Here is a 26,749-nt window from a genome sequence, read left to right on the forward strand (position 1 = left end):
CCGAGTCGATAATGGATCCTTTGAGGGATGTCACATTGCCCCTATCTATCTGATGTTTGCTTGTGTTGACACCAATACCAACCATTGTAGGGGCCTCCAAAGAGAGATTTCTATTTCTATAACTCTTTGCATGACAGCTTTTGTTTTCTACAGCCTCCATGGTTAATGAAGCACTTTTCAAATTTTGGAACATAACTGTAATTCTCATTTGCACACAGCAAATGTCCACAAATAGCAATCTGATAATGACCAATCAGTTTTTTGTTTCCTTTGAAAGGATGAATATTAGCCAGGACACCACAGAGACTCTGCTCTTCGTTGTAATCATGACCTGAGCACATTCAAGTAGACCTGAGGAGGTTTTGGTTTTAATCTCTCATTTGAAAGAAACTGCTTCCAACCTTGTGTTTCCCTTCGGTACTGCATCGCAACAATAGCCTAGATTATCCTGTTTGGGCGCCTCAAGCAGAACTTGAACCTACTGTCCTCTGGCACCAAAACACACATGCTGTGCCTCAGTCATGACTAACTTGGGTCCTGGTGATTGTAGCAGGCATCCTCCAAAGTCAACTTGGCTGTGATTAACTATTGGACTTGTCATTTGGTCAGTCTGGAATGCTAACAGATCATATAATAAGCTACACTCAGCCCAGATCTCTGTTGCTCAAACGTGCAGACTTTGAGTCATACAGTACGGACACAGATCCTTCTGTTCACCTCATCCGCACTGACCAGAAGTACCAATCTGATCTAGTCCCATTTGCCAGCATTTGGCCCACGTTTCTCTCAACCTTTTCTATTCATGTACCTGTCGAGATGCCTTTTTAAATGTTGTATTTGTACTAGGTTCCACCATTTCCTGGTAGCTCGTTCCGGACATGCACTACCCTTGGTGTGAAAAAGTTATCCTTCAGGTCCTTTTAAAATCACTCCCCTCTCACTTTAAACCTATGCCCTCTAGTTTTGGACTCGGCACTCAAGGAAAAATGACCTTGGATATTCAACCTATCCGTGCCCCTCATGATCTTTTAACCCCTATAAGGTCATCTCTGTCTCCAAAACTTCAGGGGAAAAAAACTCCATCCTATTCAGCCTCTCCTTTTAGCTGAAACCCTCCATTCCCAGCAACAGCCTTGTAAATCTTTTCTGCATCCTTTCAAGTTTAACAATATCCTGCCTATAGAGGGGCAATGAGAATTGTACACAATATTCCAATAGTGGCCTCACCAACATCTGTACAGCTGCAGCATGACGTCTCAACTCTTATAGTCAATGTTATGACCAATAAAGGCAAGTGTACCAAACATTGCCTTCACCACCCTGTGCACCTTTCACTCCACATTCAAGGAGCTTACCACCTGTACTGTTAGGTCTCTTTGTTTGGCAACACTCCCCAGGGACCTACCTTTGACTGCAAATTAAATTGCTTCTGCCACACCTCAGCCCAAAGGCCCATCTGATCAAGGTCCTGTTGTACTCTTGAGATATCCTCCTTCACTGTCCACTAAGCCATCTATGTTAGTTTAATCTGCAAACTTATTAACAATACCTGTATATTCACATCCAAATCTTTTATATAAATGACAAAATGCAGTGGACCCAGAACTGGTCTTTCTGGCACACCATTGGTCGCAGGCCTCCAGTCTGTAAAGCATCTCTCCACCAACATCCTCTGTCTCCTACCTTTAAGCCAGTTCTGCATCCAGTTGGCTAGCTCACCCAGATTGCATGTGATCTAACCTTATTAAGCAGTCTACCATATTACAGTAAAGACCGTTCCTTAATGAGCGGAGGTGACTTGCACTTTGTTTTGTCCTTCTAGATGATTTGCATTAGCTGGGTGAAATAAACTCTCACATGAGGAGACCTACTCTCTAACATGATGAAAGGCTTTCAGATAGGTGATCTTTTCATTGTATCTTAGATCACCACTCCCTTAGGGCTGTCTCCTTTTTCAGCCTTCTGACTAAACAGCAGTGCTTAGTGGTGTGTAAAAGCCTTTCTAAAATCAAAGCTTTCCTTCTGATTCCTTGTCTTCTGTAGTGTAGAACTCGAGCATAAGTTGTCGTTGTTACTTCTGACGTTGTATTTAGAAGCATTAGAGAGGTGCAAGTGAATCTATTGTAATTGCAGCTAGAAGTTATGCACTTGTTTTGTTTCCCAAAAATTGACGTAGGTTATTTTTTTACCTCTGTGAAACAGGACACTTTGGATTTAAACAAGGTGGAGTTTGGAAACACAGTGCCGTTTGTTCAACGCTTCAGACTAATAGATGAAATTTCACGCACCAGGGCAGAACTTGAGCAGGTTTGTCATTTGAGTTACTTGGGTATTATATCTCCAGATAATATAATTCTTCACTATATAAAGGGCAAGAAAAACACAAACACAGCAGCATTTGAATTTGAATGATTTGTGCCCCAAGATAGTTTGCAAGAGGGATATCTCTTTCTTTAAAAAAGAAATTGGCAGAGATTTTGAGACCTTGCCATCAAGATCTGTCAGTAGAGGACAAGGGGATATTTTATTAATTCATGGGAAGTGGGCTTTGCTGGCTGTGCCAGCATTTGTTGCCCTTGAGAGGGTGATGATGAGCTGCCTTTGTGAACCACCACAGTCCATTTAGTGTAACTACACTCACCAGGCTGTTCGGGAGCGATTCCAAAAGTAGTCGTCTGCTCCTGGTCATTAGATGCTAACAGTAGTAGCATTTGTTTATACAGGATTTTGTTGTGAAGGGGCACTCAAATATGTTCCTATCAATGCATGTAAGGAGGACACTGAGCCATGGGAGCAGATACGTGGGAACACCACTCCTTGCAATTTAGTACCCCCCCAAGTTCACTCACCATCCTGACTTGGAAATATATCACTGTTCCCTCACTGTCGCTGGGACAAAATCCTGGAACTCCCTTCCTAAGGGCATTGTGGGTCTACCTACATCACATGGACTGCAGCAGTTCAACAAAGCAACTCCCCTCCACCTTCTCAATGGCAACCAGGGTAAGATAATAAATGCTAGCCAGCCAGTGATGCTCATGTCACACAGATGAATTTTAAAGAGTTATACTGGATCATCTTAACATTTACTGTTTAGCACGTTAGCTTCTTTTTGTTCAAAATTCCACGATGCATTCCCTTATCAAATGAAGTTAAGGCAGAGTCACTGTTTTAAAGTACTATAATGTATGTAGGTTACAGTGAAGCTGAACAATATAAGGGTTCTACTAAATGTACTTTGATAACATGATTGTAAGTAAACTAAACATGAAACATCTATCTGTCCTCTATCCTACATTTGAGTCTCTGCCATGTTCTGTAATTAATGTTTCTTCACTTCTGTCAGAAATCTTTGGAGTTGAAGCTGCTAAAATTGCAGAATGACACAGCAGACATTGCCCACCCGATGTGTTTGGGTAAGTCTTTAGGTAATTCTGTGCATGTGAAATAAGAATGGGGCAGGTAGTTTGCTAGTAGAGTTGGCACATTCTTTTAAGACACTGGAATGACACATAGGTCTGACCAGAGAGGATCTCTTTCCACTTGGAAACTGGTTGAGTTTTAATGCTACTTCTGTATCGTTTTATCAACCTGCAAATGACCAGGTTGATTGACTTATGTTTCATGACCTGCTCTGAGGGAGTTGAACTGATTGCTCATCTAAAACTATAATCACGCGTCTACTGTATGCTGCACCTCTACCAAATGTTTCTTGTATATAGCCCAAATTAAAAGGTGAAGTTTTTTTTTGTATAGTATGTGAGATAGACTGCTGCGGATGCAAATATGCGAGTATTGAATATTCAGAGGAGTGTGAGAATCTGAGAGATTAGGACCAACCAGATCCAGGAGGCCAGCTGTACTTATCCCTGCTGAAGTGCTGGTTGTGCTGAAATGAGTTTAGCAGAATTTGCTGTGAATCATGTGCAGAAAATTCTGAAATTTCCAAGTTCTTCATTTCTGCTTGTACGAAGTTAACTGTCTTACTCTTAGAGCAAATCAGCCAAGGTTCCTGCCTTTGATCCTTGGTTGAGTGTCCTGCTGATTCTCGATGAAGAAAGGGCATTTAAGGCAAGTTGCCAGCTGGAAATTGCTATCCAGTGTGAAGTAGCACTTTCAAGATGAGTGAGGAGAGGAAAGACACTGCGCATTCAACGCATCATCCTCCGCTTCCACCATCTGCAATCTGACCCCACTACCAAAGACACTTTTCCCTCCCCATCCTTATCTGCTTTTTGGAGGGACCACTCTCTCCATGACTCCCTAATCCACTCTACGCTCTACCAGCCCCACCACCCCTGGTGCTTCTCCCTGCAACTGCAGCAAGTGCTAAGCCTCCCCCAACCACCTCACCCCCATCCCAGGTCCTAAGAGGGACCACTCTCTCCATGACTCCCTAATCCGCTCTACGCTCTACCAGCCCCACCACCCCTGGTGCTTCTCCCTGCGACTGCAGCAAGTGCTAAACCTCCCCCCACCACCTCACCCCCATCCCAGGTCCTAAGAAGACCTTCCACATCAAACATATGTTCACCTGCACATCTGCTAATGTGGTATACTGTATCCACTGTTCCCGTTGCAGCCTCCTCTACATTGGGAAAACCAAACGGAGGCTTGGGGACTGCTTTGCGGAACGCCTACGCTCGGTTCGCAACAAACAACTGCACCTCCCGGTCACGAACCATTTCAACTCCCCCTCCCAGTCCTTGGACGACATATCCATCTTGGGCCTCCTGCAGTGCCACAACGATGCTACCCGAAGGTTGCAGGAATAGTATCTCATTTCGCTTGGGAACCCTGAAGCCCAACTTCAGGGCTTCAAAATCCGCCCCCCCCACCCCGACCGCATCCCAAAAACAGCCCAGCTCGTACCCGCGTCCCTAACCTGTCCGCCCACCTATCCACTTCTCCCACCTCTATCTCCTACCTACTAGCCTCATCCTGCCTCCTTGACCTGACTGTCCTCCCTGGACTGACCTATCCCCTCCCTAAACTCCCCACCTACACTCACGTAACTGGCTCCAACCCTGCCTCCTTGACCTGTCTGTCTCCTCTCCACCTATCTTCTCCTTTATCTATCTTCCATCTGCCTCCCCCTCTCTCCCTATTTATTTCAGAATCCCCTTGCCCTCCCCCCAATTCTGAAGAAGGATCTAGACCCAAAACGCCAGCTTTGCTGCTTGGTCTGCTGTGTTCATCCAACTCTGCATCTTGTTATCTTAGCGCTGATTTGGTGTTGCAATGTCCTCTTCATGGCAGGAATTGAATGCTGTCGCGCTAGATTTTTTAACCTGCCTCTCTCTCCAATTGATAGCTGAGAAGTGCAGTCAGCTTCAGTCAATGAACAGCCATTTGGAGACGATCTTGCAAGAGACAGTGTCGCTGAAGCAGCGGTTAGTTCACCCTGTTTGCCATCAGTGCCTCCCTGTTGAAGCCAATTGTCACAGGTGAGTTGTAGAATATCCCAGTTGCAGCTGGGTTTCAGAGTGTCAGTACCATGGTAACAAATAGTTATGACACATGGAATCATCCACAGCTTAAAACTAATATCTGCAGCAAACCCATTTGGATTCTGTGGGATAAGAATTTGGATTCTGCAATCTTAGTCTGATTTTAATTAGGTTTTGTGGGTGGTGTTGTAATTTTTGTTGAGGTAACATTCCCGATAGGCAAGACTGAACGTGGACTTAGAGAAGATTGGCACATTGTTCAAATCATTATTCTTCCCTTTCTGGAAAGGTTTGGTATCTACCTTTCAACAAATGCTGTATCTTGCAAAGGGAACCATCTGAATCTTTCTGGAGAGTATTGTGAGAAAAATAAAATTATTTTTATAAACTCAAGTTTTGGCTCAGCTGGGGAGCACTGAACTCACCCAGGCAGGTGACTGTATCTTCGAGCCCCACCCCCAGGGTGACTGCCACTCCATGCATTACTTGGAAAAAGTGAACTCCAGTGACCTTGGTCTGTCGTCATCCAGCATTTTCATGTTTGTATGTAGCCAGCATTAAAACAGATTACCTCATCATGAGATTTATGACCGCTGTTTAAGTACTGTATTGCATGTAAGGCACTTTAGGACATCCTATGGTTATGAAAAGTGCTAAATAATTGCAAGTCTTCCCATTAATCTAAAAATCCAGAAGTGTGAGAGAGCTGGGTAAAGACAATTAGCAACATAAGGTGCTAGGGTGAGGGGTTACTGACTTTGTGGGGTCTGGGTTATCATCAGTAATGATAGTAGCGTTGCCCACTTTGTGGGAGGAGGGGGGAAGAGATGTTGCTGAATGATGATTTGAGACAATTGGGATTATTGTCTGTCAAGATACAGTTAGTAACCTTCCAAGCCCGAATCAAGACTGAACTCTTTGCTACTTTCATCTCGCTGCTAATCACATTAACATTTCCTAGGTATGTCTCTGAACTCCTGCCTATGATGGTTAATTTCATTGAGAAACTGGACTCCAACCTGCAGTTGATAAAGACCATACCTCAGGTGACCAAGAAAGTGAAGATGATGGTAAGTAAGCAGTGGAAATTTTTACAGTTTCTTTTCCAACTGCCTTAATGTTATTTCTCTATTTTTGTCAGGAACAACAGTTTCCATTTCAGTCACTCGGTATCACAATCCAAATGAGGTACAAAGTCAGTTTCCCAACAAACATTCAGTCTGAATCATGCAGCACCAATTAAAAGTGAGTCTCTGATAGGATAATGTAGAAAGGGTTTTTGCACTGTATCTAACTCCATGCTGTATCTATCCAGGAAGTGTTTGACAGAGACTTTGTAGAGACAACTTTTACTTTCAGCTTATTTTTAGTGTAAACAAATAGAAGGAGTTGTAATCAGTATCTCACCCCATACTGTCCCTGTCATGGAGTGTTTGATGGGGACAGTGTAGAGGGAGCTTCAGTCTGTATCTAACCCTGTGCTGTCTGTGTTCTGAGTCTTTGGGGACCTGGAAGAGAGAGCTCTACTTTGTTTACTTTTGGTGTAATAGAGAAGAGTTTGATTTACTCTATATCAGTCCCTGTACTGTACAGCACCAATGTTGAGGGTGCTATATTCTGGATCTAACCTCATCCTGTACTTGTCTTTGAAGAACAATTCAGTTCCCCATGTCTTATGTTCAAACAGAAAGATAATTTAAATAAGAACTGCTGTCATCTGAAGACCATCTGTTTTATATTTAGGAAAATCTTGTTGCTAGAATGGTATCTGAGATACTGGAGCTGAAGGAACTGCTAGAGTTGATCATCAGATGGAGAGAACAGCAGAAGACTGGACTTGAAAGCCTGTGATGTAAATGACCCTTTTTTTGGTTTTGGCTGTCAAATCAGAGAATTTGTTACAATTTTTTTTTTGCATTTCTAGAATTTAATGTGTAAATTCCTTGTGGGTAGTCTTGACAGCAGAAGTTAACCAGTGATTGTGACTGGAAACACCCAGCTGCTTTCTAATATCATCAATTATGGGGAGAATTCAGGTTAACTGAGTGAAAGCAAGCAACTGACAACCGTACTATCCACAGTTACAAGAAGTTTCCCAAGGCAACCTTTCCTCTTTTTGATTACTTGAGTGAGGTACCAAATCTTTGCATTAGCCCACACAGCACGTGTTAGTAAGAGCTAATGTACAGGTGTAGCTAAGTCTGGTCTTGGCCCTCCCCAGTGTTCAGCCCTGTGTAGCTGAACTGTGAAAAGGAGCAAACCCAAGACTGATGTTTTCCAGCCACATTCAATAGTCCCTAAACAGGAAGAAACCAGGAACCTTCTGCTCACTGTCTTTGCTATCAAAGGCACATTTGGGATCAAATAAGAGCGTTGTACTGATCCCATGTGTACTGTGCACCTCATCAGAGAGAGTCAGCCCCACATATATAAAGCGCATAGAGTAATCTTTTGAGTGGAGTTGATTAACTTATTGAATGTTATGTTCTCAATGACCTTGCCTTTCCTCAAAGAATAATGTTTGCAGACACAATCTTGTATATTAAAAATTGATTACAGTATGTTTTCTTGTAAATAAAATATTTTTCTTTAGCATATTGAGCTTTTTTAAAAAATTTACTAATATAAATCAGCAGAGGTGCACTAACTATAAGCATAGTTATCAGTGAAGGGGCCACGAGAGTTTAGTGTTTATTCCAACTCTCCTCCAGGTACCAGAAATCGGCATTGTACTGAAATATATACCATTGGCCTGGATAGATGCAGCTGTAACAGTACATATCATGCTTGATACCCTCCTGAGAAATGGCAGTTTGCTGAATCATCAACTTTGTTTACTGATATGCAAACACCGTTGGCTTCGATTTCTGACCCCCAAATTGCGCACCATCTTGACTTGGGCATATTATCACTGTACCTTCACTGCTAGGCAAAGTATCGGCAATGTATGGAAATTTCCAACAAGAAGTGGTCCAAATTCATTGAAAAGCAATTATATAAGGACCTAGGGGTGATTTTTCTAACTTTGAATGGAATTCCAATCTTTGAACATGAAAAGAAAAGGACGATGGAGCGTACCACAGGGTTTTGTTCCCCTACTAGATGTCTCTCTTTACCTGCTTTGGAGACTGGCTGTACTAATTGTTTGAGTAGTACATACACTAGATTGCCCAGTTTCTATTTCTTTGCTTGCCTTGGAGGTGCATTTTGTTTGTATCGTTTACACGTTGTTGTTGCTTTTGTGGGGGACAGGTGGGGAGTGGTGGTAACGGAGGACCCATCTGCACTTGCTTCAGAATTAGGCCACGGTTTACAGAAGAAAGCAAGGCAGGACAAGGTGATGTCTGAAATGGTCTTGCATGTGAAGAGAGAAGTAGACTTAAATTTTGAGACCAGTATGGGAAATCATATTGCACTTGAAACGTTAACTTCACATGCTGCCAGACCAGTGTTGTTACAGAACAATATTTGTAATCTTTTATTTTGTTCTGAAGACAGTGAATACTTTTGCTGCTGTGATATTCCTCAGTCCTGTGCCATAGTTAGCTTTTATTGACTAAATTTCATGAAATTTCCTTCAATATTTTAAATGATGCTACTTGAGATCATCCTTTGGCATTCTCTATCTCTTGCTCAGATTCATCAACTTGTGTATTAAGGCTGTGGTCCAATGATGGGCCATTGTAACTAGATTTGTCAGCAGCTTTGGGAGCTAGTGTTTTCTGAGATGATGTCAACACTTGCTATGCAGAGTTTAATTACAGCTGAGGAAGAAACATACAGGAACTAGACAACAGGCAGGTGTGGCTGTTGTACAGACCTCTGAAGTCTGTACACATCAGCAACTTCTGGAACCCCAAACCAATGCTGCAAGAGGCTTTGGCTCGGTAATCACTGTGTGGGGAACATTGAAGCAGCTGTTGTCTGGAGTCCTAACCATTGACTGCATATCCCAAGAAGTCCCATGGCATGTCAGACATGGGTAAGGAAACCTCCTGCAGATCACCTCACACTCCTGCCCTTGCCTTCTCCTCTGTTGATGAATCTGTACTTCTCCTATGTTGCTCCTATGTGGAGTTCAGACTGATGATGGTGAGTGCATAGAAAGTACTGGGGGGAGAGAATTTCAGTACCCATCACCAAGTAGATCAGCAACAGCACTACTGATCGAGCTGGTCAGGTCCTAAAGGATAATGCTGCTACACTGGATTTGTGGAGTGGTGAGGTAAACAACAAAGAAGGAAAAATACACTTGACTATATCCTTAGCCAGTGCCTGCCACAGATGCATCTGCCCAATACAGTAGTAGAAATGACTATCGAACGGTCTTTTTGGAGACAGTCCCATCCTCACATTGAGGATATTCTCTAACCTGTTGTGTGCATTGTTGCCATGCTAATTTTTCAAACCAATCTACCTACTCAAAACTGATGTATTGTGGGCCATCAGTAGCAGAATTATCAAACACAAACTGCAACATTATAGCCTAGCATAGGCCCCCACTCTACCATTAGCATGAAGCCAAGCTCAACGAAGAGGCAGGCCAGGAGTAGCATCAGACACACCTAAAAATGAGGTATCAACCCACAAAACTTCTTGTGTGCTTAAAGTGTAAGTGGGAGGCAGAGCTAAGCAATTCCACAACCAATTGATCAGCTCTTAGTTGGAGTGAATCATTGAGAAGCCCTAGCAAAATGAGAATCTGGGAAATCTCTACTAGGTATACTTAATCCTAGCTCCAGAGCACACTGCAGCAGTTAATCAACAAGAGAATCTAACTCTTGTTCTTTGACATTCGTTGGCATTACTAGTGTCAAATTCCTCACCATCAACATGCTGGGCAGGGGAGTTAGCATGGTCCAGAAACTGAACTGGGATAGCCATATAAAAACTGGCTCCAAGAACTCACATTCTGAAGATTTGCTGGACTAAGTTACCACTGCTTTGTCTCCACAGATGTTGCCTGACCTGCTGAGTTTTCCCAGCAATTTATTTCTGTTTCTGAAACTCCCTAATGGCATTTGGGTCTACCTATAACGCATTGACTTCAGCAGTCCAAGAAGACAGTTCACCATCATTTTCAATGACAATTTAAGGACGAGAAATAAATGCTGGCCCAGCCACTGATGCCCACATCCTCTGAACAAGTAAATTTATCAAGTTTTCCCCATCCTCCTAGTGGCCTGATCCAGTGAGAATTCTAATGGGACAGCCAACAAGCAAAAGGTAAAATGACGACTGATTTTTGTTCCAAACAAGGAAATGAGATGTCAGTTCTTAACCTATGTGATGGATTGATATTGCATATGGTGGTAGCAGGATGACTCCATGTACCCCAGTTGCTGCAGCAACATGCAATGTCCTATACTAGCTGCATCCAACCTATACTGCTCAGTTTCCTCATAAAACTCAAACCGCTTTAGTACCAGGATGTTATTCTTGCTTTGCTACCAACCTATGCTCCCATTTCCCTGTACCATTGCTTTATACTACAAAGGCGCAGCACGATGGTTAGTGGTTAGCACTGCTGCCTCACAGTGCCAGGAACCTGGGTTGAATTCTATCCTTGGGTGTGGAGTTTACACATTCTCCATTTCTGCGTGTGTTTTCTCCAGGTGCTCTGCTTTCCTCCTGCAGTCTAAAGATGTGCAGGTTAGGTGGATTGGCTATGCTAAATTGCCAGTAGTGTTCAGGGGTGTGTAGATTAGGTGGGTGACTTGTTGGAGCAAAGGGCCTGTTTCCACGCTGGAGGTATTCTATGACCAATGTCCAAAGTATTTAAACATCTAACTGGCTCTGCAGTTAAAATCCACTTGTTTGTATGTATATCAGTCCACTTCACATGGAGTATCCTTTGAAAACACTAACAGGTCCACTACCACCCTGCAGCTTCTCCTAAGACCAGCCCATAGCCTGGATCAGCTCAGTCCTTGGAAAATGATCAGGATGAATCTGAGTCTGATCCATACCAATAATGTGACCTGCTTGATACTTCAAGAGCCAGCAATTCATACAAAAAGTCTAACATTAAAACTAAACTGAATAATATTAATACAAAATTGAATTGAAGTAATAGTTAATGATTTATTACTGTTATCTCCTAGACATTATAGTTATGGATAGTATGAGGTAAACATTTTAATAGATAAGGGTTTTGGGTGCAGGAGGACAGTAGCACCTTTAGATAATGAAACAAGCAAAGCAACAAACCCAGAGCTTGTAGTCAGTGAATACTTAGATTAGGAATTCGTCATTGGTAGCAGAAAGATTAGAGGGAGGACCCAAAAGTGCTTTAAAAAAGTAAAAAATGTTGAAGCAATAGGCTGAGTTAACTGTGTGGAATATGGTAGAGACTAGGGTTGCTGTGAAATGGACAAAAATACACAAAGGGAATGAGCATCTGCCCAAGAGAAAAGTGGCTCATTTACTTAAAATAAAAATAGATCAACAAGAGAAAGAAAGAAAGCAGTGAGTAGTTGATCCAAACCAGTTTTGTCGCAAGGATGTTAGGAATGCAGGTGAAGCTGTTTGCATGGAGCTTCTATAATTGGAAAGGGTACAAAAATTTACAAGGATGTCACCGGGACTTAGAGGCTTTGAGTTATAAGGAGAAGCTGGATCGGCTGGGATTCTTTTCTCCCTGTAGTGTAGGATGTTGAGAGGTGACCTCAGATTTATAAAATCATGAGGGACATAGACAAGGTGAATAGCAAAAAGTCTTTTTCCTAGAATAGGGAGTCTAAATTAGACGGCATGGTTTTAAGGTGAGAGGGGAAAGATTTGAAAGGGATCTGAGGGGCAACTTTTTCTCAGAGGGTGCTGGACATTTGGAAATAAACTAACAGAAGAAGTGGTAAATGCAGAGTATAGTTACAACATTTAAGAAAAACATTTGGACGTGGATAAGAAAGGTCTAGAGGATACGGACCAAATGCAGGCAAATGGGACCGGATTGGGGAGTATTTGGAAGTGCTTGGTAAAATAGGGCTGAGTTAGCATAGCTTTGTAAAGCTGACAATACTGACTGCATACCGGACAAATCTGTTAGAATTCTTTGAGGAGGCAATGAACAAGTTAGACAAAAGGAGAACAAATGACACGATCTATTTGGATTTCCAGAAAGCCTTTGACTAAATGCCGTACAGGAGGCTGCTAAATAACAGCCCATGTGTTAGGGGCAATGTATTGCAATAGATAGAGGACTGGCAGAAGGCAGAGAAAGCGGTCTTTTTCAGAATGGTAGCTGGTGATTAGTAGAGTTCCATGGAGGTCAGTGTTGGGACCATACTATTTATGTTATACATTAACAATCTGGACAAAGGAACTGAGGGCATTGTTGCTAAATTTGCAGATTTAAAGTTTCAGTAAAAATCTGTAGCTCTGGTTGTGGATGAGATTGCTGACTTGCTCACCGAGCTGGCCTGTTTTTGTTCAGACATTGTCACCATGCTAAATGGTACCATCAGTAGAGCCTCCAACAAAGCCACATTCTCTACTCCACTTGGAATTTACGCTGTCCAGTCCTTTATGGTGAGTACTGTCATCTCCCCTTTTGATCTGTATGGGTTTATATAATCGGGTCCAATTCTGTATGTTTGTTGATTGAAGTTTGGGTGGAGAACCATGCCTGTAGGAATTCCAGTGTGTGTCTGTTTAGTTTGGGCTACCATGGTGATAGCCTTCATTGTCTTAATGTACCAATCGGGAAGTCGTAGAGACATAGTTCTCCATCTGTAATGCAATCAACAAACACATAGATTGGACCCCATATACAAATCCATACAGATCAAAACCGGAAGTGATGCTACTCACCATAACGGACCGGACAGTACAAATTCCAAGCAGAGTAGAATAACCACTTCAGAGGCTCCACTGATTATATCACCTAGCATGGTGATGAAGCGTCTGAACAAAAACAAGCCAGCTCAGCGAGTAAGACAACCACCTCACGTATGCGGATGACACAAAGATAGGTGAAGGGACGAGTAGCATTGGAGCTGGAACGCCACAGAAAAGACTTGGACAGAGAAGCAGCAGATGTAATACAATGTGGGGAAAGTGAGAGGTTATGCACTTTGGTAGGAAGAATAGAGTCATAGACATTCTCACTGCAGAAATGCTTTAGAAATCTGAAGCACAAAGTGACTTAGGAGTCCTAGTTCAGGATTCTCCTTTAAGCTTAAACAGATTCATTTGGCAGTTAGGAAGGTAAACACGATGTTAGCATTTGTTTTGAGGGGGTTAGAATACAAGAGCAGGAATGTACTGCCGAGGCTGTACAAGACACTGCATTTGAAATACTGAGCACAGTTTTGGGCCTGATATTTAAGGATGGATGTGCTGACCTTAGACGGTCTCCAGAGGAGGCTCACAAGAATGATTCCAGGAATGAAGGAGTTTAGAAGTAATGAGGAGGGACTTCATTCAATTTGCAGAATACCATGAAACCTGGATAGAGGGGATGTGGAGGAGACATTTACCCGAAGGCCCAGCCTCAGTGAAGGAACAACACTTTAGAACTGAGATGAGAAGAAATTTCTTCAGCCAGAGGGTGGTGACTCTATGGTACTCATTACCCTGGAAGGCTATCAGAGACCAAATCATTGAGCATTTCTAAGATAGATAGATTTTTGTTTAGTGAGGGTATTAAGGGAGAAGGCAAGAGAGTGGGGTTTGGAAACATTATCAGCCATGATCAAATGGCAGAACTGACATGATCGGCTAATTGTGCTCCTATATCTCATGGTCTCATACATCCACAGTACCATTAGGGAGGGAGTTTGAGACTTTTCGCCCACTGATACTGAAGGAACAGCAATACATGTTCAAATCAGGATGGTAAGTGACTAGAAGGGCAACTCCCACTAAGTGCAACCTACTTCTGCCAAACTGGATTTCCACAATCTCAATTAAAACGAGTACCAACATTTAAGAAGCACCTGTGCACATCACAGCCTGGCCAATGTGTTGTTCAGCACCAAGTTTTGCATTCAATGAAACAAACATATGTTCGACGTAAATTCTTGTGTTAGGGCCTCTGATTTACAGCATGACCTTGGCACTTAAAGCTGATTCCTCTGAAGCACCCATTGGGAGCAGAAATTCATTCTTTGAACTCATAACTTAAGGGTGTCAGGTTTGCTTCCTTAGATGCCATTAAGCGAACTCTTGAAATGACAGATTCATGGTCGCTTTTACTAATGCCAACTTTTTTTATTCCCTTCACAAATCTGAATCCAGTTTATGCAATTTACATGGTGGGAATCTAGATGGTTAATCCAGTAGCAATAAACACTATGCCTGTTGGTTTTTACATTATACACTTTTCCAGGATACCAATTCCAGAGTGACCTGGACTACATAAAACTCAACTGTACAATATGTTCACCATTTACTTGCTCCCATTGGGTAGCTACACCAGTTTTATGAATATTCAGCAGTGTAGAAGCATCAGTTACAAGTGTAAATAGTTAACATTACAGACCCAATATCTGAGGCACTAAGTGAGCACACAACAGGCCACGAGTTGGGAGAGCAATAATACCACAGAACAAACCTTATAACCAGCTGTTATTCTCCTCCTCATATTTCTCTAGGTTGATAAAAGGTTTATCTATCGATTTAATTGTCAATTCCCCACAATAAATGCACTCAGCTGCCACAATATCGTCAATGTCAGCTTTGATCTGATCGCGGGACTGCTGTCCCCGGTGACTGCCCTCTCCTCCTTCCTTTGGCCGCTGCCGAGATTTTGCTTGGTTGCTGGCCACCAGGTTTCTCTGTAGCTCCTCCAGGCTTCTCTGCTTGAAAGCGGAAAGGTGAGGAATCACCTCCTGCAGGAGGCAGTCCGAGTGGAACATGTGGCCACACAGGAACAGGTAGAAGGGACGGTTCAGCAGCGGGAAATCACATGAGGCGCATTTCTCCTGAGACTCCACCACACCGTACTTGTTTCTCATCTCCTGGATATCTTCCCGGATTCGTTTGGCACTCTCGGTCGCCTCCTCCATCTCCTGCTTGAGCTCATCGATATGCTTGTTATACTCCTGCAGGGAGTTGCAGATGGCCTCCTTAAAATGGTCAATGGTCACAAAATCTGGAAAGAAGGGCAGAACGTCTTCGATCTTAAGCAGGTTGCAGCTGGATAAGCAAACCATGGCCTTCTTGACATCCTTCTCCTCCTGGACCACATGACGGGCAATCTTCAGCCACAATTTCTTACGAAGCTCCTCATCTTCCTCTGGCATGTCTGCACATGACTTAGCAAGATCAACATCCATCTGTTTAAAAAAACAGACATTCTTCAGTCATAAGGAGAACAGAGGCAGAGCATTCGTGCACAGAATAGCCAACTGCTATTCAATGCTTTAAGCTACATCCCAGGTATTGTCCATCCTGTGTGGACTAGAGTCACAGAATGCCTACAGTGGTGAGAAATGCCATATGGCCCCATCAAGTCTGCACCGACCCTCTGAAAAGCATCCCAGCTGATCCTTACATTTTCTCATGTCTATATACTGCAAATCCCTGGACACTACAGGACAATTTAGCATGGCCAAACCACCTAACGTGCCCATCTTTGGACTGTGGGAGGAAACCCAGGCAGACACACAGAATGTGCAAATTTTACAGACTGTCAGCCAAGACTGGAATTGAACCCAGGTAACCTGGTCTGTGAGGCAGCAGTGCTAACCACTGAGTCATCGTGCCACCCGTTCTGCTGTTTCTATATACAATTACTCTCAGAAGTGACAACAACCTACTTCATATTTGAACATTTCTACAATAGAAACCTCAGTACAGGATGCCATTCAGCCCTTCCAGCTAGTTCCACCATTCAGTTAAATCACTGCTAATCACATTCGAGATATTCAATTGCCCACAGCCTCGGCAGCTTTTTAGGAGATCCAGTACAGATTTCTCCCCACTCCCCCCGAATGGTCTAGCTGTCAGTTTGAAGTTATACCCCCCCCTCTGTTGTGGACTTATCCAAACAAAGCAAGTTCCTCTCCTTCATCAGATTCTTTGATAAATCAGAAATATCTTAATTATATCCCCCCCACCACCAATCCTCTATACTCAAATGGAACAGACGTCTAGTCTGCATTACCCATCCTCATATTGTTTAACTTCTTTAACCCCAGTATCATTCTGTTGAATCTGAGCCCACTCCAAGGTCAATATATCCCTCCCAAGGTACAGAAGTGATATTTTTTGATATTGTTAAGTTCGTAACATACATTTCAAAGGTCAACTGAACCTGCACTATTTTTAGTGCACTCTTAAAATCTTAGGGGCCATATCAAACAAAAAAAACCACAAGCATTACCCAGCAATATTTTCACATTTCTAGGATACCTAGTCCGGTTAGTTCATTGGAGAAAAAGGGATCGTGTTAATTCTACCAGTAGTTCTATCCCATGTTAAATTGTTAAAAGAAAATTCTAACAGGTTATGTTTCAGATCTGGTTTGACAACCCTCTAGATCTCCTCTCCAACCAATGCCAATATATCCTTTCTAAGCTGTCCAGATCTGCTCAAAGTACTCCAGGTAGTGTCTAATCATAGTTTTGTAAAACTGCAGCATAACTTTTGCATCCCGCAGTCCTCTTGATTATAAAGGCTATTACCTATCTTGATTATTTTCTGCTTCTGATCATGACATTTTAAAGATCATGCACCTGACTCCAAGTCTGTTTGGGCAATAATTGCATTTAACTTTATATCATCTAGAAAATATTCTTTTTTGGTCCAAAATGGATAACCTCACCACTTGTTCCATATTGCTATTTTAAAGTTTATATTTCCACATCTTTAATGCAGTCTGCTTACTCACAGTAAATTAGCAAGAAGCTGATAGATTATAAAGGTGGTTTGAAAACAGTAATTTATATTCAAATGCAATCCCAACATTTTTGGCTCTTTAGAGATGTTGTCATCTGAAGGTCAAAATGTTCCAATCCCCGAAAGAATTTGGTTCTTGGCTAAGCAAACAGACTGCTTACTGTATCAGAGTTGGCTCCCATACAATAGTCATATGATTCACAGTTACAGCATGTTAAGACCCTGGTATCTCATATTTGAGGGGAAGCAATTCAGAGGGTACCATTCTACTGCCTCGGGGGAAGGTGTGTATTTGCAGAAAGAAGCTAGCAGCATTTTAGAAATCTGAACTGGATTGACTGTGAAAGCCTAGGCTGGAGAAGAGGAGCTCCATTTTGGAGTCAATTCCACCTTTATGTTCAGGATTCCCCTGATGAACACCATTCATTAGTCTGAAACTGCCTGGATTTAAAAAAAACAAGAGAAATAGATTTTAAATGACCCTAATGGAGAGATTTAGAAGACTTTAAACAACCTAACACAGATGGGGGTGATCCCAAGGTTAGCATAAAGAACAATAAGTTGGAAGTTGTATGAAAGCATTTAGGAAAAAGGAAGCGGCGGCCACTTATGTCCCCAGAACTACTCTTATCATGTCATTAGATAATGGCTGATCTGATTGCAGCCCCAACTCCACTTTCCCTAAATTCTTGCTCCCTGTCACAGCAATGTATTCCCACCAACATGGCAGTTTATCAATATAACATCCAGTATGGAGCAGAACCAGATGGTGCCATGGGAACTTTGCTTTTGGTTTATTTTTAGTTTAAAAGAGTAGACTGAGCTTTTTTCTGTATCTACCCTTGCGCTGTACCTCTCCTGAGATAGTTTGATGGGGACAGCGTACAGAGAGTTTTACTTTGTATCAAGTTCCATGCTGTCCCTGTCCTGATGGGGCTGTGTCGGGGGACCTTTGCTTTTACTTTACTTTTAGTTCAAAGAGTAGAGGTTGCTTCACTTTCAGCTTAAAACAGTAAACTTTACTCTGTATCTAACCTTGTGCTGTGCCTGACCTGATAGTGTCTGGTGGGCATGTCAAGAAAGCTCTACTTACAATTTAAGAATATAGTGAGTTTTAATTTAAGATTTAATGGAAAATGTGTTACTTGTAGTTTAGAAGAATAGACAGTGATTTGCTTTCAGTTTACTTTTGGTTCAAATAGTAGAGGGAGATTTAATCTCTGTCTAACCTTGTGCTGTACCTGTCTTGGGTATGTTTGATGGAGATAGTATCAAGGAAATTTTACTTTCCATTTACTTTTAATTTAAAAGAATAGAGCTAGCTTTACTCTGGTTTTAGCCCTGTGCCCTCTCTATCTTGGGAAGTGTTTGAAGACGACAGTTTGATGTAGACAAAGCTTTACTTTCAGTTTAAAAGTGTAGAGTAGCTGTATCTAACCCTGTGCAGCCATTATCCTGGGAGTGATTGATGAGGGACAGTACATAGAAAGCTTTGCTTTCAGTTTAAAAGAGTAGAGAGAGCTAAACTCCATCTAAGCCTGTGCTATCCCTGTTCTGGGAGGATTTAATGGTATGAGTACAGAGGGGGCTTTACTTGTAGTTTAAAAGAATAGAGCAGAACCACGCACAGCAAAAATGACAAAGCTTCCAAGCTATGATCACTAGTTCATGTTGAATTAGGTAGTTTCACTCAGGAACAGAGCTAGACATAACCAGTCTCTGCAAAGGAAAACCATTAGGATCAGTTTCAAATGCCAGTCCCACAAACCAAAGCACAGAATGCAGGCTGAGTGTTGTACGGAGGAGGGGCTGCACTATCAGAGTGCCTTCTTTCAAGTAAAGCAAAGTTTGCAGAAATGCAAGCCTCTCTCTTCGTTAGGAGCAATAAGCCAAAAGATCAATGAGCAGAGCAACATGGCAGCTCAGTGGTTAGAGATAACAAAAGTGTGGAGCTGGATGAACACAGCAGGCCAAGCAGCATCTCAGGAGCACAAAAGCTGATGTTTCGGGCCTAGACCCTTCATCAGAGAGGGGGAATGGGGACAGGGTTCTGGAATAAATAGGGAGAGAGGGGGAGGCAGACCAAAGATGGAGAGAAAAGAAAATAGGTGGAGAGGAGAGTATAGGTGGGGAGGTAGGGAGGGGATAGGTCAGTCCAGGGAAGACGGACAGGTCAGGAAGGTGGGATGAGGTTAGTAGGTAGGAAATGGAGGTGTGGCTTGAGATGGGAGGAAGGGATGGGTGAGAGGAAGAACAGGTTAGGGAGGCAGAGACAGGCTGGGCTGGATTTGGGATGCAGTGCGGGGGGGAATGAACTAGGCTGGTTTTGGGACGCAGTGGGGGAAGGGGAGATTTTGAAGCTTGTGAAGTCAACATTGATACCATTGGGCTGCAGGGTTCCCAAGCAGAATATGAGTTGCTGTTCCTACATCCTTTGGGGGGGCATCATTGTGGCACTGCAGGAGGCCCATGATGGACATGTCGTCTGAGTAGGGCGGAGCGGGGGGGAAAGAGTTAAAATGGTTCGCGACTGGGAGGTGCAGTTGTTTATTGTGAACCATGCAGAGGTGTTCTGCAAAGTGGTCCCCAAGCCTCCGCTTGGTTTCCCCAATGTAGAGGAAGCCACACCGGGTACAATGGATACAGTATACGACATTGGCAGATGTGCAGGTGAACATCTGCTTAATATGGAAAGTCATCTTGGGGCCTGGGATTGGGGTGAGGGAGGTGGTGTGGGGGCAAGTGTAGTACTTCCTGCGGTTGCAGGGGAAGGTGCCGGGTGTGATGGGGTTGGAGGGGAGTGTGGAGAGGACAAGGGAGTCACGGAGAGAGTGGTCTCTCCGGAAGGCAGATAAGGGTGGGGATGGAAAAATGTCTTGGGTGGTGGGGTCGGATTGTAGATGGCGAAAGTGTCGGAGGATGATGCGTTATCACCTTCCTCAAGAAGTTCATTCCACACAAGCCACCCTCTGTGTAAAAACTTTGCTCCACATGTCTTCTTTAAATCTCTCTCCTCGCATCTTAAAAATTGCCCCCTTGTTTTGAAATCCCCCATCGTAGGCAAAGACAATTGTCATTAACTCTATCTATATTGGCTTTCATTAACAGGGGGATTGAGTTTAAGAGTCGTGAGATCTTGTTGCAGCTCTATAAAACTTCGGTTAGACCGCACTTGGAATACTGCGTCCAGTTCTGGGCGCCCTATTATAGGGAAGATGTGGATGCTTTGGAGAGGGTTCAGAGGAGGTTTACCAGGATGCTGCCTGGACTGGAGGGCTTATCTTATGAAGAGAGGTTGACTGAGCTCGGTCTCTTTTCATTGGAGAAAAGGAGGAGGAGAGGGGACCTAATTGAGGTATACAAGATAATGAGAGGCATAGATAGAGTTGATAGCCAGAGACTATTTCCCAGGGCAGAAATGGCTAGCACGAGGGGTCATAGTTTTAAGCTGGTTGGTGGAAAGTATAGAGGGGATGTCAGAGGCAGGTTCTTTACGCAGAGAGTTGAGAGAGCATGGAATGCGTTGCCAGCAGCAGTTGTGGAAGCAAGGTCATTGGGGTCATTTGAGAGACTGCTGGACATGTATATGGTCACAGAAATTTGAGGGTGCATACATGAGGATCAATGGTCGGCACAACATTGTGGGCTGAAGGGCCTGTTCTGTGCTGTACTGTTCTATGTTCTATGTATCCGGAGGTTGGTGGGGTGGTATGTGAGAACAAGGGGGATCCTCTTGGGACAGTTGTGGCGGGGACGGAGTGTGAGGGGTGTGTTGCGGGAAATGCGGGAGACGTGGTCAAGGACGTTCTCGACCACTGTGGGGGGGAAAGTTGCGGTCCTTGAAGAACGTGGACATCTGGGATGTGCGGGACTGGAATGCCTTATCCTGGGAGCAGATGCGGCGGAGGCGGAGGAATTGGGAATAGGGGATGGAATTTTGCAGGACAATGGGTGGCAGAAGGTGTATTCTAGGTAGCTGTGGGAGTCAGTGGGCTTGAAATGGACATCAGTTTCTAGCTGGTTACCTGAGATGGAGACAGAGGTCCAGGAAGGTGAACTTGAGGTTGGGGTGGAAGGTGTTGGTGAAGTGGACGAACTGCTCGATGAACTGCTCAGTGGTTAGCCCTACTGCCTCACAGAGCCAGGCACCCTGGTTCGATTCTACCCTTGGGTGACTGTGCAAACTCCACACGTCTGCGTGGGTTTCCTCCCACAGTTCGAAGATGTGCGGGTTAGGCAGATTTACCATTTTAAGTTGCCCGTAGTATCCAGGCATGTGTAGGTTAGGTGGATTAGCTGTGGGAACTGCAGGGTTATGGATAAGGTCTGGGTGAGATGCTCCTTGGAGCATTGGTGTTGACTCGAAGGACCAAATGGCCCGTTTCCACAATGTAGGGATTCTGTGATCCTCAATCCCAATCACATTCCCAGTAATTATTGCAAGAAGACAATCAACAACACAAAAACCCAACACACCTGGAGTGCAAGATCCACTGCCTCTTCGTACAGTTCCATTGTCTTATAAATGTGCACACAGGCCTGACGGTGACCATTCTCTGCACACAGGCGCAGTGCGTACTTCAGGTCATAGTGAATGCGGTTTGTGTCTGACCCAGCTTGTTCCAAGTACCAGAGCAGGGCCTCGGGCTTGTACTTGGCATACAGTGACAGCAGGTAGTTGTGAATTGCTTGGTCGGTGACATTCAGGCTCTGCACGCAGAACTCCAGGTAGCGGATGGCTTCGCCAACCTGTTCCGAGCTGCCAATCTGGCTGTAATTGACAAGCGCTGGGATGAGGCTCTTGGGATCCAGCCTCCTCCGCATGGCTATCCACGCGTCCACCACCAGCTTGGGAATGTGCTGCATGAGGACGGGGGAAAACTTGTAGAAGAGGGCAGGGTCCTGGTACCTGGACATGACCTCCAGAGCCGCACTGTAGTCATCATGCTGGCAGTGGTGGGCCACGACCCGCTCGTAGTCCTGCATGATCATGGAGAAGAACACCATGTCCACCACATTACCGTGGCTGGCCAAGAGGTCATAGATGGTAGAGCGGTTGTTGAGCAGGCACTCCTTAATCTTGGGGCTGCTCAGGAACTGTCGGAATTCCTCCCTTGTGGCGTCAAACTGGCTCTGCTTGCCCTCATCGCCTTCGAGCATGCCCAGCCAGTTCAGGTAGATCTCAGTGAGCCAGCTCACTAACAAGGTCATCTGTGTTTTGTCCTCCAGCTTCAGGTTCTTCAGCTTTTTCAGCAAAAACTCCTTCAGTGCCTCCTCTTGTTTGGCTTCGATGAACTTCAGCGCAATCTCTTCAAAGTATCTCTGAGTCAGGGCGTAGTATTTGGCGCTTTCCACGTACTTCTTGTTCTGAAAGCAGTGGTCAGCTTCCTTGGCGAGGACGGCGTCCAGGCACTCCGGCCTATCTTTGCAGTATTCCTTCGCCAGGTCAAACTTGCCCATGTTCATGTACATCTGCCAGACATCCCGCGATTCTTTCTGAACGTGGTACCGGAAAACCGCCTTCTCCGTGTAGATCCAAATCAGCCCGGCCGCGGAATCCTTGACCATTCGCAGCAGCTGGCCAAACTTGTCGGGGAACACATCCTCATAGACCTGCTGCCCGTTCAGCGTGCAAACAGCCTTCACCCTGTCAGAGAGCAGCAGCAGGAAGTGGAACTGGGTGAGAACGATAGAGCGGGGAGGCTCGGTGTCCACCGAGTACTCCCAGACCTTCAGGTCACTCAGCAGGGAGTCGGGCCTGCTGTAGTCGAGAGTTCCATACAACACGCCGTTGCCCATCATCCAGGCGAAGGAGCGGGGACTGGATCGCAGCTTGGAGGTGTAGAAGGAGATCTCACTGTAGCCCAGGCTGACTGGGAACTCCTGGAAGCTGGGCAAACAGTCAGTGTACTGGTTGAAGATGGGCTGGAACACCTGCTGTTCGCTGGCTTCCGGGGCCTTCCCGACAAACTGGTACAACCGCTTGCGGGTGGTAGCGATGACAAAGAACCTGGTGTCAATGCTGCGCTCAATCTCCAGGCAGCAGACAGGAGCCGGGGAGCCGTCCTCCTCCAGGCTGTACACGTACTTGAAGTACTGGTCAGGACTGGAGTTAAACAGCCGATCCTCTGACACCACAATCTCCGCCTCGTACATCTGGCCTTGGCTGGTCCCAACCAGGATGGGCCCGGTGTTGCTCTCGCTCCCCATGTGCTTGTTCCAGCCTACGCTCTCGATTAAATGGCCCTTCCAGCGGGAGAGGCTTTTCAGTTTCTGAGAATTCCTGTTTACATAAAGACACTCGCTGGATGTGAGGCTGATCAGGAGATGGGACCCTGCAACAGGGAGCAAACACATCTGCGTCAGTTCACATGGAACACAGGACACACAGTTAAGCCACAGGCCAAGCTGGGAGGGAAAACAAGGCATATAAAATGATTAGAGATGTCTGGTTTAGTCAACCTGTCGCTTCGACACAAAAGTTTTGTTTTCAGTCCCCCAGCGAGGAGAATCAGCCTAGGTTCTTGTCTCAGGGAGCTGACCAGTTCAGGTAAGGCCATAGGTCTGTTCAGTTATAATTCCTCCACAATGGCAGGGACTAGAAAAATAAATATACACACACACACACACACACACACTCTAGGCAAGAGAGTGCCTCAAGATAGGTCTAAGATTGGGGAAAAGGTCAGTATCTCGTTCCAGAGACACGATATTAAATGCATGGCTGACTGGCACAACTTACTGTGTAGATGGAAGGCTGCTTGCTCAGTAAAGGCGAGCTGGGTTTATCACATCAACTCATATTCATCCAGTGCCTTCAAAGTAGCAGAATACCCCAAGACTTTTGACAGGCACACAGTTTGACCAAAGTTTACACTTACTCAAAGGAACCTTGTGGCAAAAAGTTGGGTCAGAAGTAGTTTTTGAGGAATGGGGAGTGGAAAATCAGAGTTTGAGGGAAGGAATTCCAGATCTTGGGATCCCAGGGAGCTGTTAATGGAGGTGCAGTTCAAACCGGGAATATGATAGAGACCGGAATTGGATGTGCTCAGAGTTGTACAGCTGGAAATTACAGAGAAGGCGTGGAGAGGGCATTGAATATAAGGCGACGATTTTAAAAGCCAAGCACTGCAGAAGTCAGTGTGCACCCAGGGAGACCATCGTCCCACAACAAAAGGAAAGGAAGTACAAGCACCATACCTGAGGGGTCCAGAAACAACTTGTGGATTCTGGCATCATCTTTGCGCCCAAGTTCAATCTGGTTTGGTTGGTCAGGTTTTCCTAAATCAATCCTGCCCAACAAAGGAAAAGAGAAAAAAAAACTCAAGTCATCAGTTACAATCCTAGGGGAGAACAGAGCACATAACCCCAGTGAGTCCAAGATTCAATTCAAGAGCTTTGCTGGGTGACACTACTCCATAGAATCATAGCCAACGAATTAGCTGCAAGGTTACTTTTCTGACTCCCACATCATTTCCTCTATCCATATCCCCCTCCTGTCCTCCTTTATTGATGGAGGATTTATTGAAGAGTCATACTGGACTCTAAACATTAATTCTGCTTCTCATCCACAGATGTACAGATCCATTGAGTTTCTCCAGCTTTCTTTGTTTCAGATTCATAGTATCTTGTTTTCAGTCCAGCATTTACTGCCCTCCCTAACTGCCCTCAAGAACGTGCTGGTGAGCGGCCTTCTTGAAACTGAGGGAGGGCAATTTCTGTGCCAATACAGGCAGCTGCACAGGTCAGACATATTGCTGTGTATCTGGAGTCAAACAAAAGACCAGGTAAGGACAGTAAATTTCCCTCCCTGAAGATGTTGGGAAATTAGACAGGTTTTTATGACAATTCAATGGTCACCATTATTAATGTAGCTTTTTATTTCACATTTTTAATGAAAACAACTGAATATTATTACCCCAACCGGTAGGTTTAAGCCAACACTGCAATATCATCACTCAAAACTTCCATCACTACTTCAGCAGCATAAGTACCAGATGTTATTTGCTGGCCATCATCCAAAACCAAAAAGCAGAATTGACAAGTCCCTAATACTACTTCTGTCAACTCTTCCAGTGTCTTAAATCACCATGGCTGCTGTCCTGGCATCCAATACTGGAGCAAATACTCCCTTCTCTGTTTCAATAATAGGAAATACCACTGACTACAGATTCCAGCATAGAGGCCAGCACCACCATCTCAATACTCATTATTCACCTGCATACATGATGCCAAGATGGCTTCAGGTGAGTTTGAGCAAAAGTCAGCAAAGCTAGATTAAGTTATTAGGAACATAGCCACAAAGGGCACAGAGGACTGAGCAGATCTTACCTGAGAAGAACATCCTTGCCCAAGCTCATACACAGCTGGTTGTTGCATACCACAAGGTGGTTGATGGCACTGGGAGGACTGAAATCAATCCTCTGTTTGGAAAAGATTGGTTTCTCCTCTTCAAGACGTGCACTGACGTAACCTGCAACAACCACAGACTGTTAGATTGCCAAATACCTCCGTCCATGTTCAATGTCAATGGCTGCCAGTCTCACTCTCTCCATACCAACCTCACCCCACCTAACAGCCTGACTGATAGGTATTTAGTACACACAAAGGCATTCGGATGAGTCCCCCATCCTATCATATCTTTACATCTCCCCACTCACACCCTCTGCTATCTCCCTACTGCCTCTGACAGCTCCCCCCCCCCGTCCCTCCTCCATCCCCCCCCCTCCGCCTCTGACAGCTCCCCCCGTCCCCGACATCTCCCCCCCGTACCTCCTCCAGCCCACCTCCCTCCTCCATCTCTGACTCCCTCCCTACCCCAGACAACGCACTCCTACCCTCCTCCATGTCTGACTTTTTCTCTCGCTCCCCGGCTATCAGTACCTGACTGGCCGATGCCTGAGGCGCCCAGGCGTTGCTGTTGGTAGGGGAGTCCAGCAGGCCGGGAACGGGATCGGGCCTGGGAATCCTCATATTCATCCAGGATCGAGCTCATGACCGCGGGCGAAGACCAACACAGCGACAGGCCTGAAGCCTAGCGAAGGCAGCCAATCACACCGCGGGGAGGGACGGCCAATCACAACTCGGGTCGCCACATCGACCCCGCCCACCCAACCGGTAGCCAATCACAGATCGATATCTCCGCAGTGACCACGCCTACACGGTCAGTAACTAGTCTCATCACGAGATTCCGCAGTGACTCGGCCCACCAAGCCAATAACCAATCTCAACGCGGGACCCTTCAGACTCTGATGAAGGGTCTAGGTCCGAAACGTCAGCTTTTGTGCCCCTGAGATGCTGCTTGGCCTGCTGTGTTCATCCAGCTCCACACTTTGTTATCACCCTACAGTGACACCTCCCCACAGCCGGTAACCAATCACAGCACCCACAATGCCAGTAACTAATCGCAGTCTACTTCTACGGTCCGCCTCCTAGTAGGCTGTCCTGTCGTCATC

At 44.8% G+C, this 26,749-nt stretch overlaps 2 protein-coding genes across 2 annotated transcripts; one reads left to right on the plus strand and one right to left on the minus strand.

Annotated features, from left to right (window-relative positions):
• Positions 1-1,588: 1,588 nt before the first annotated feature.
• haus2 (HAUS augmin like complex subunit 2) lies at positions 1,589-8,045 on the plus strand. Its single transcript, XM_059649475.1, has 6 exons — positions 1,589-1,646; positions 2,177-2,307; positions 3,347-3,416; positions 5,315-5,447; positions 6,412-6,520; positions 7,194-8,045. Exons 1-6 carry the CDS (start codon positions 1,589-1,591, stop codon positions 7,299-7,301), a joined length of 609 nt encoding a protein of 202 aa, XP_059505458.1. The 3' UTR covers positions 7,302-8,045.
• Positions 8,046-14,648: 6,603 nt separating this feature from the next.
• On the minus strand, positions 14,649-26,728 carry vps18 (VPS18 core subunit of CORVET and HOPS complexes). Its single transcript, XM_048537659.2, has 5 exons — positions 26,178-26,728; positions 25,626-25,767; positions 24,495-24,586; positions 21,771-23,629; positions 14,649-15,730 (listed from the first exon to the last, which is right to left on the minus strand). Exons 1-5 carry the CDS (start codon positions 26,287-26,289, stop codon positions 15,008-15,010), a joined length of 2,928 nt encoding a protein of 975 aa, XP_048393616.1. The 5' UTR covers positions 26,290-26,728; the 3' UTR covers positions 14,649-15,007.
• Between the last annotated feature and the right edge of the window lie 21 nt (positions 26,729-26,749).

This window comes from Stegostoma tigrinum, chromosome 10 (genome assembly GCF_030684315.1).
Source record: "Stegostoma tigrinum isolate sSteTig4 chromosome 10, sSteTig4.hap1, whole genome shotgun sequence".
Taxonomy (NCBI): Eukaryota; Metazoa; Chordata; class Chondrichthyes; order Orectolobiformes; family Stegostomatidae; genus Stegostoma; species Stegostoma tigrinum.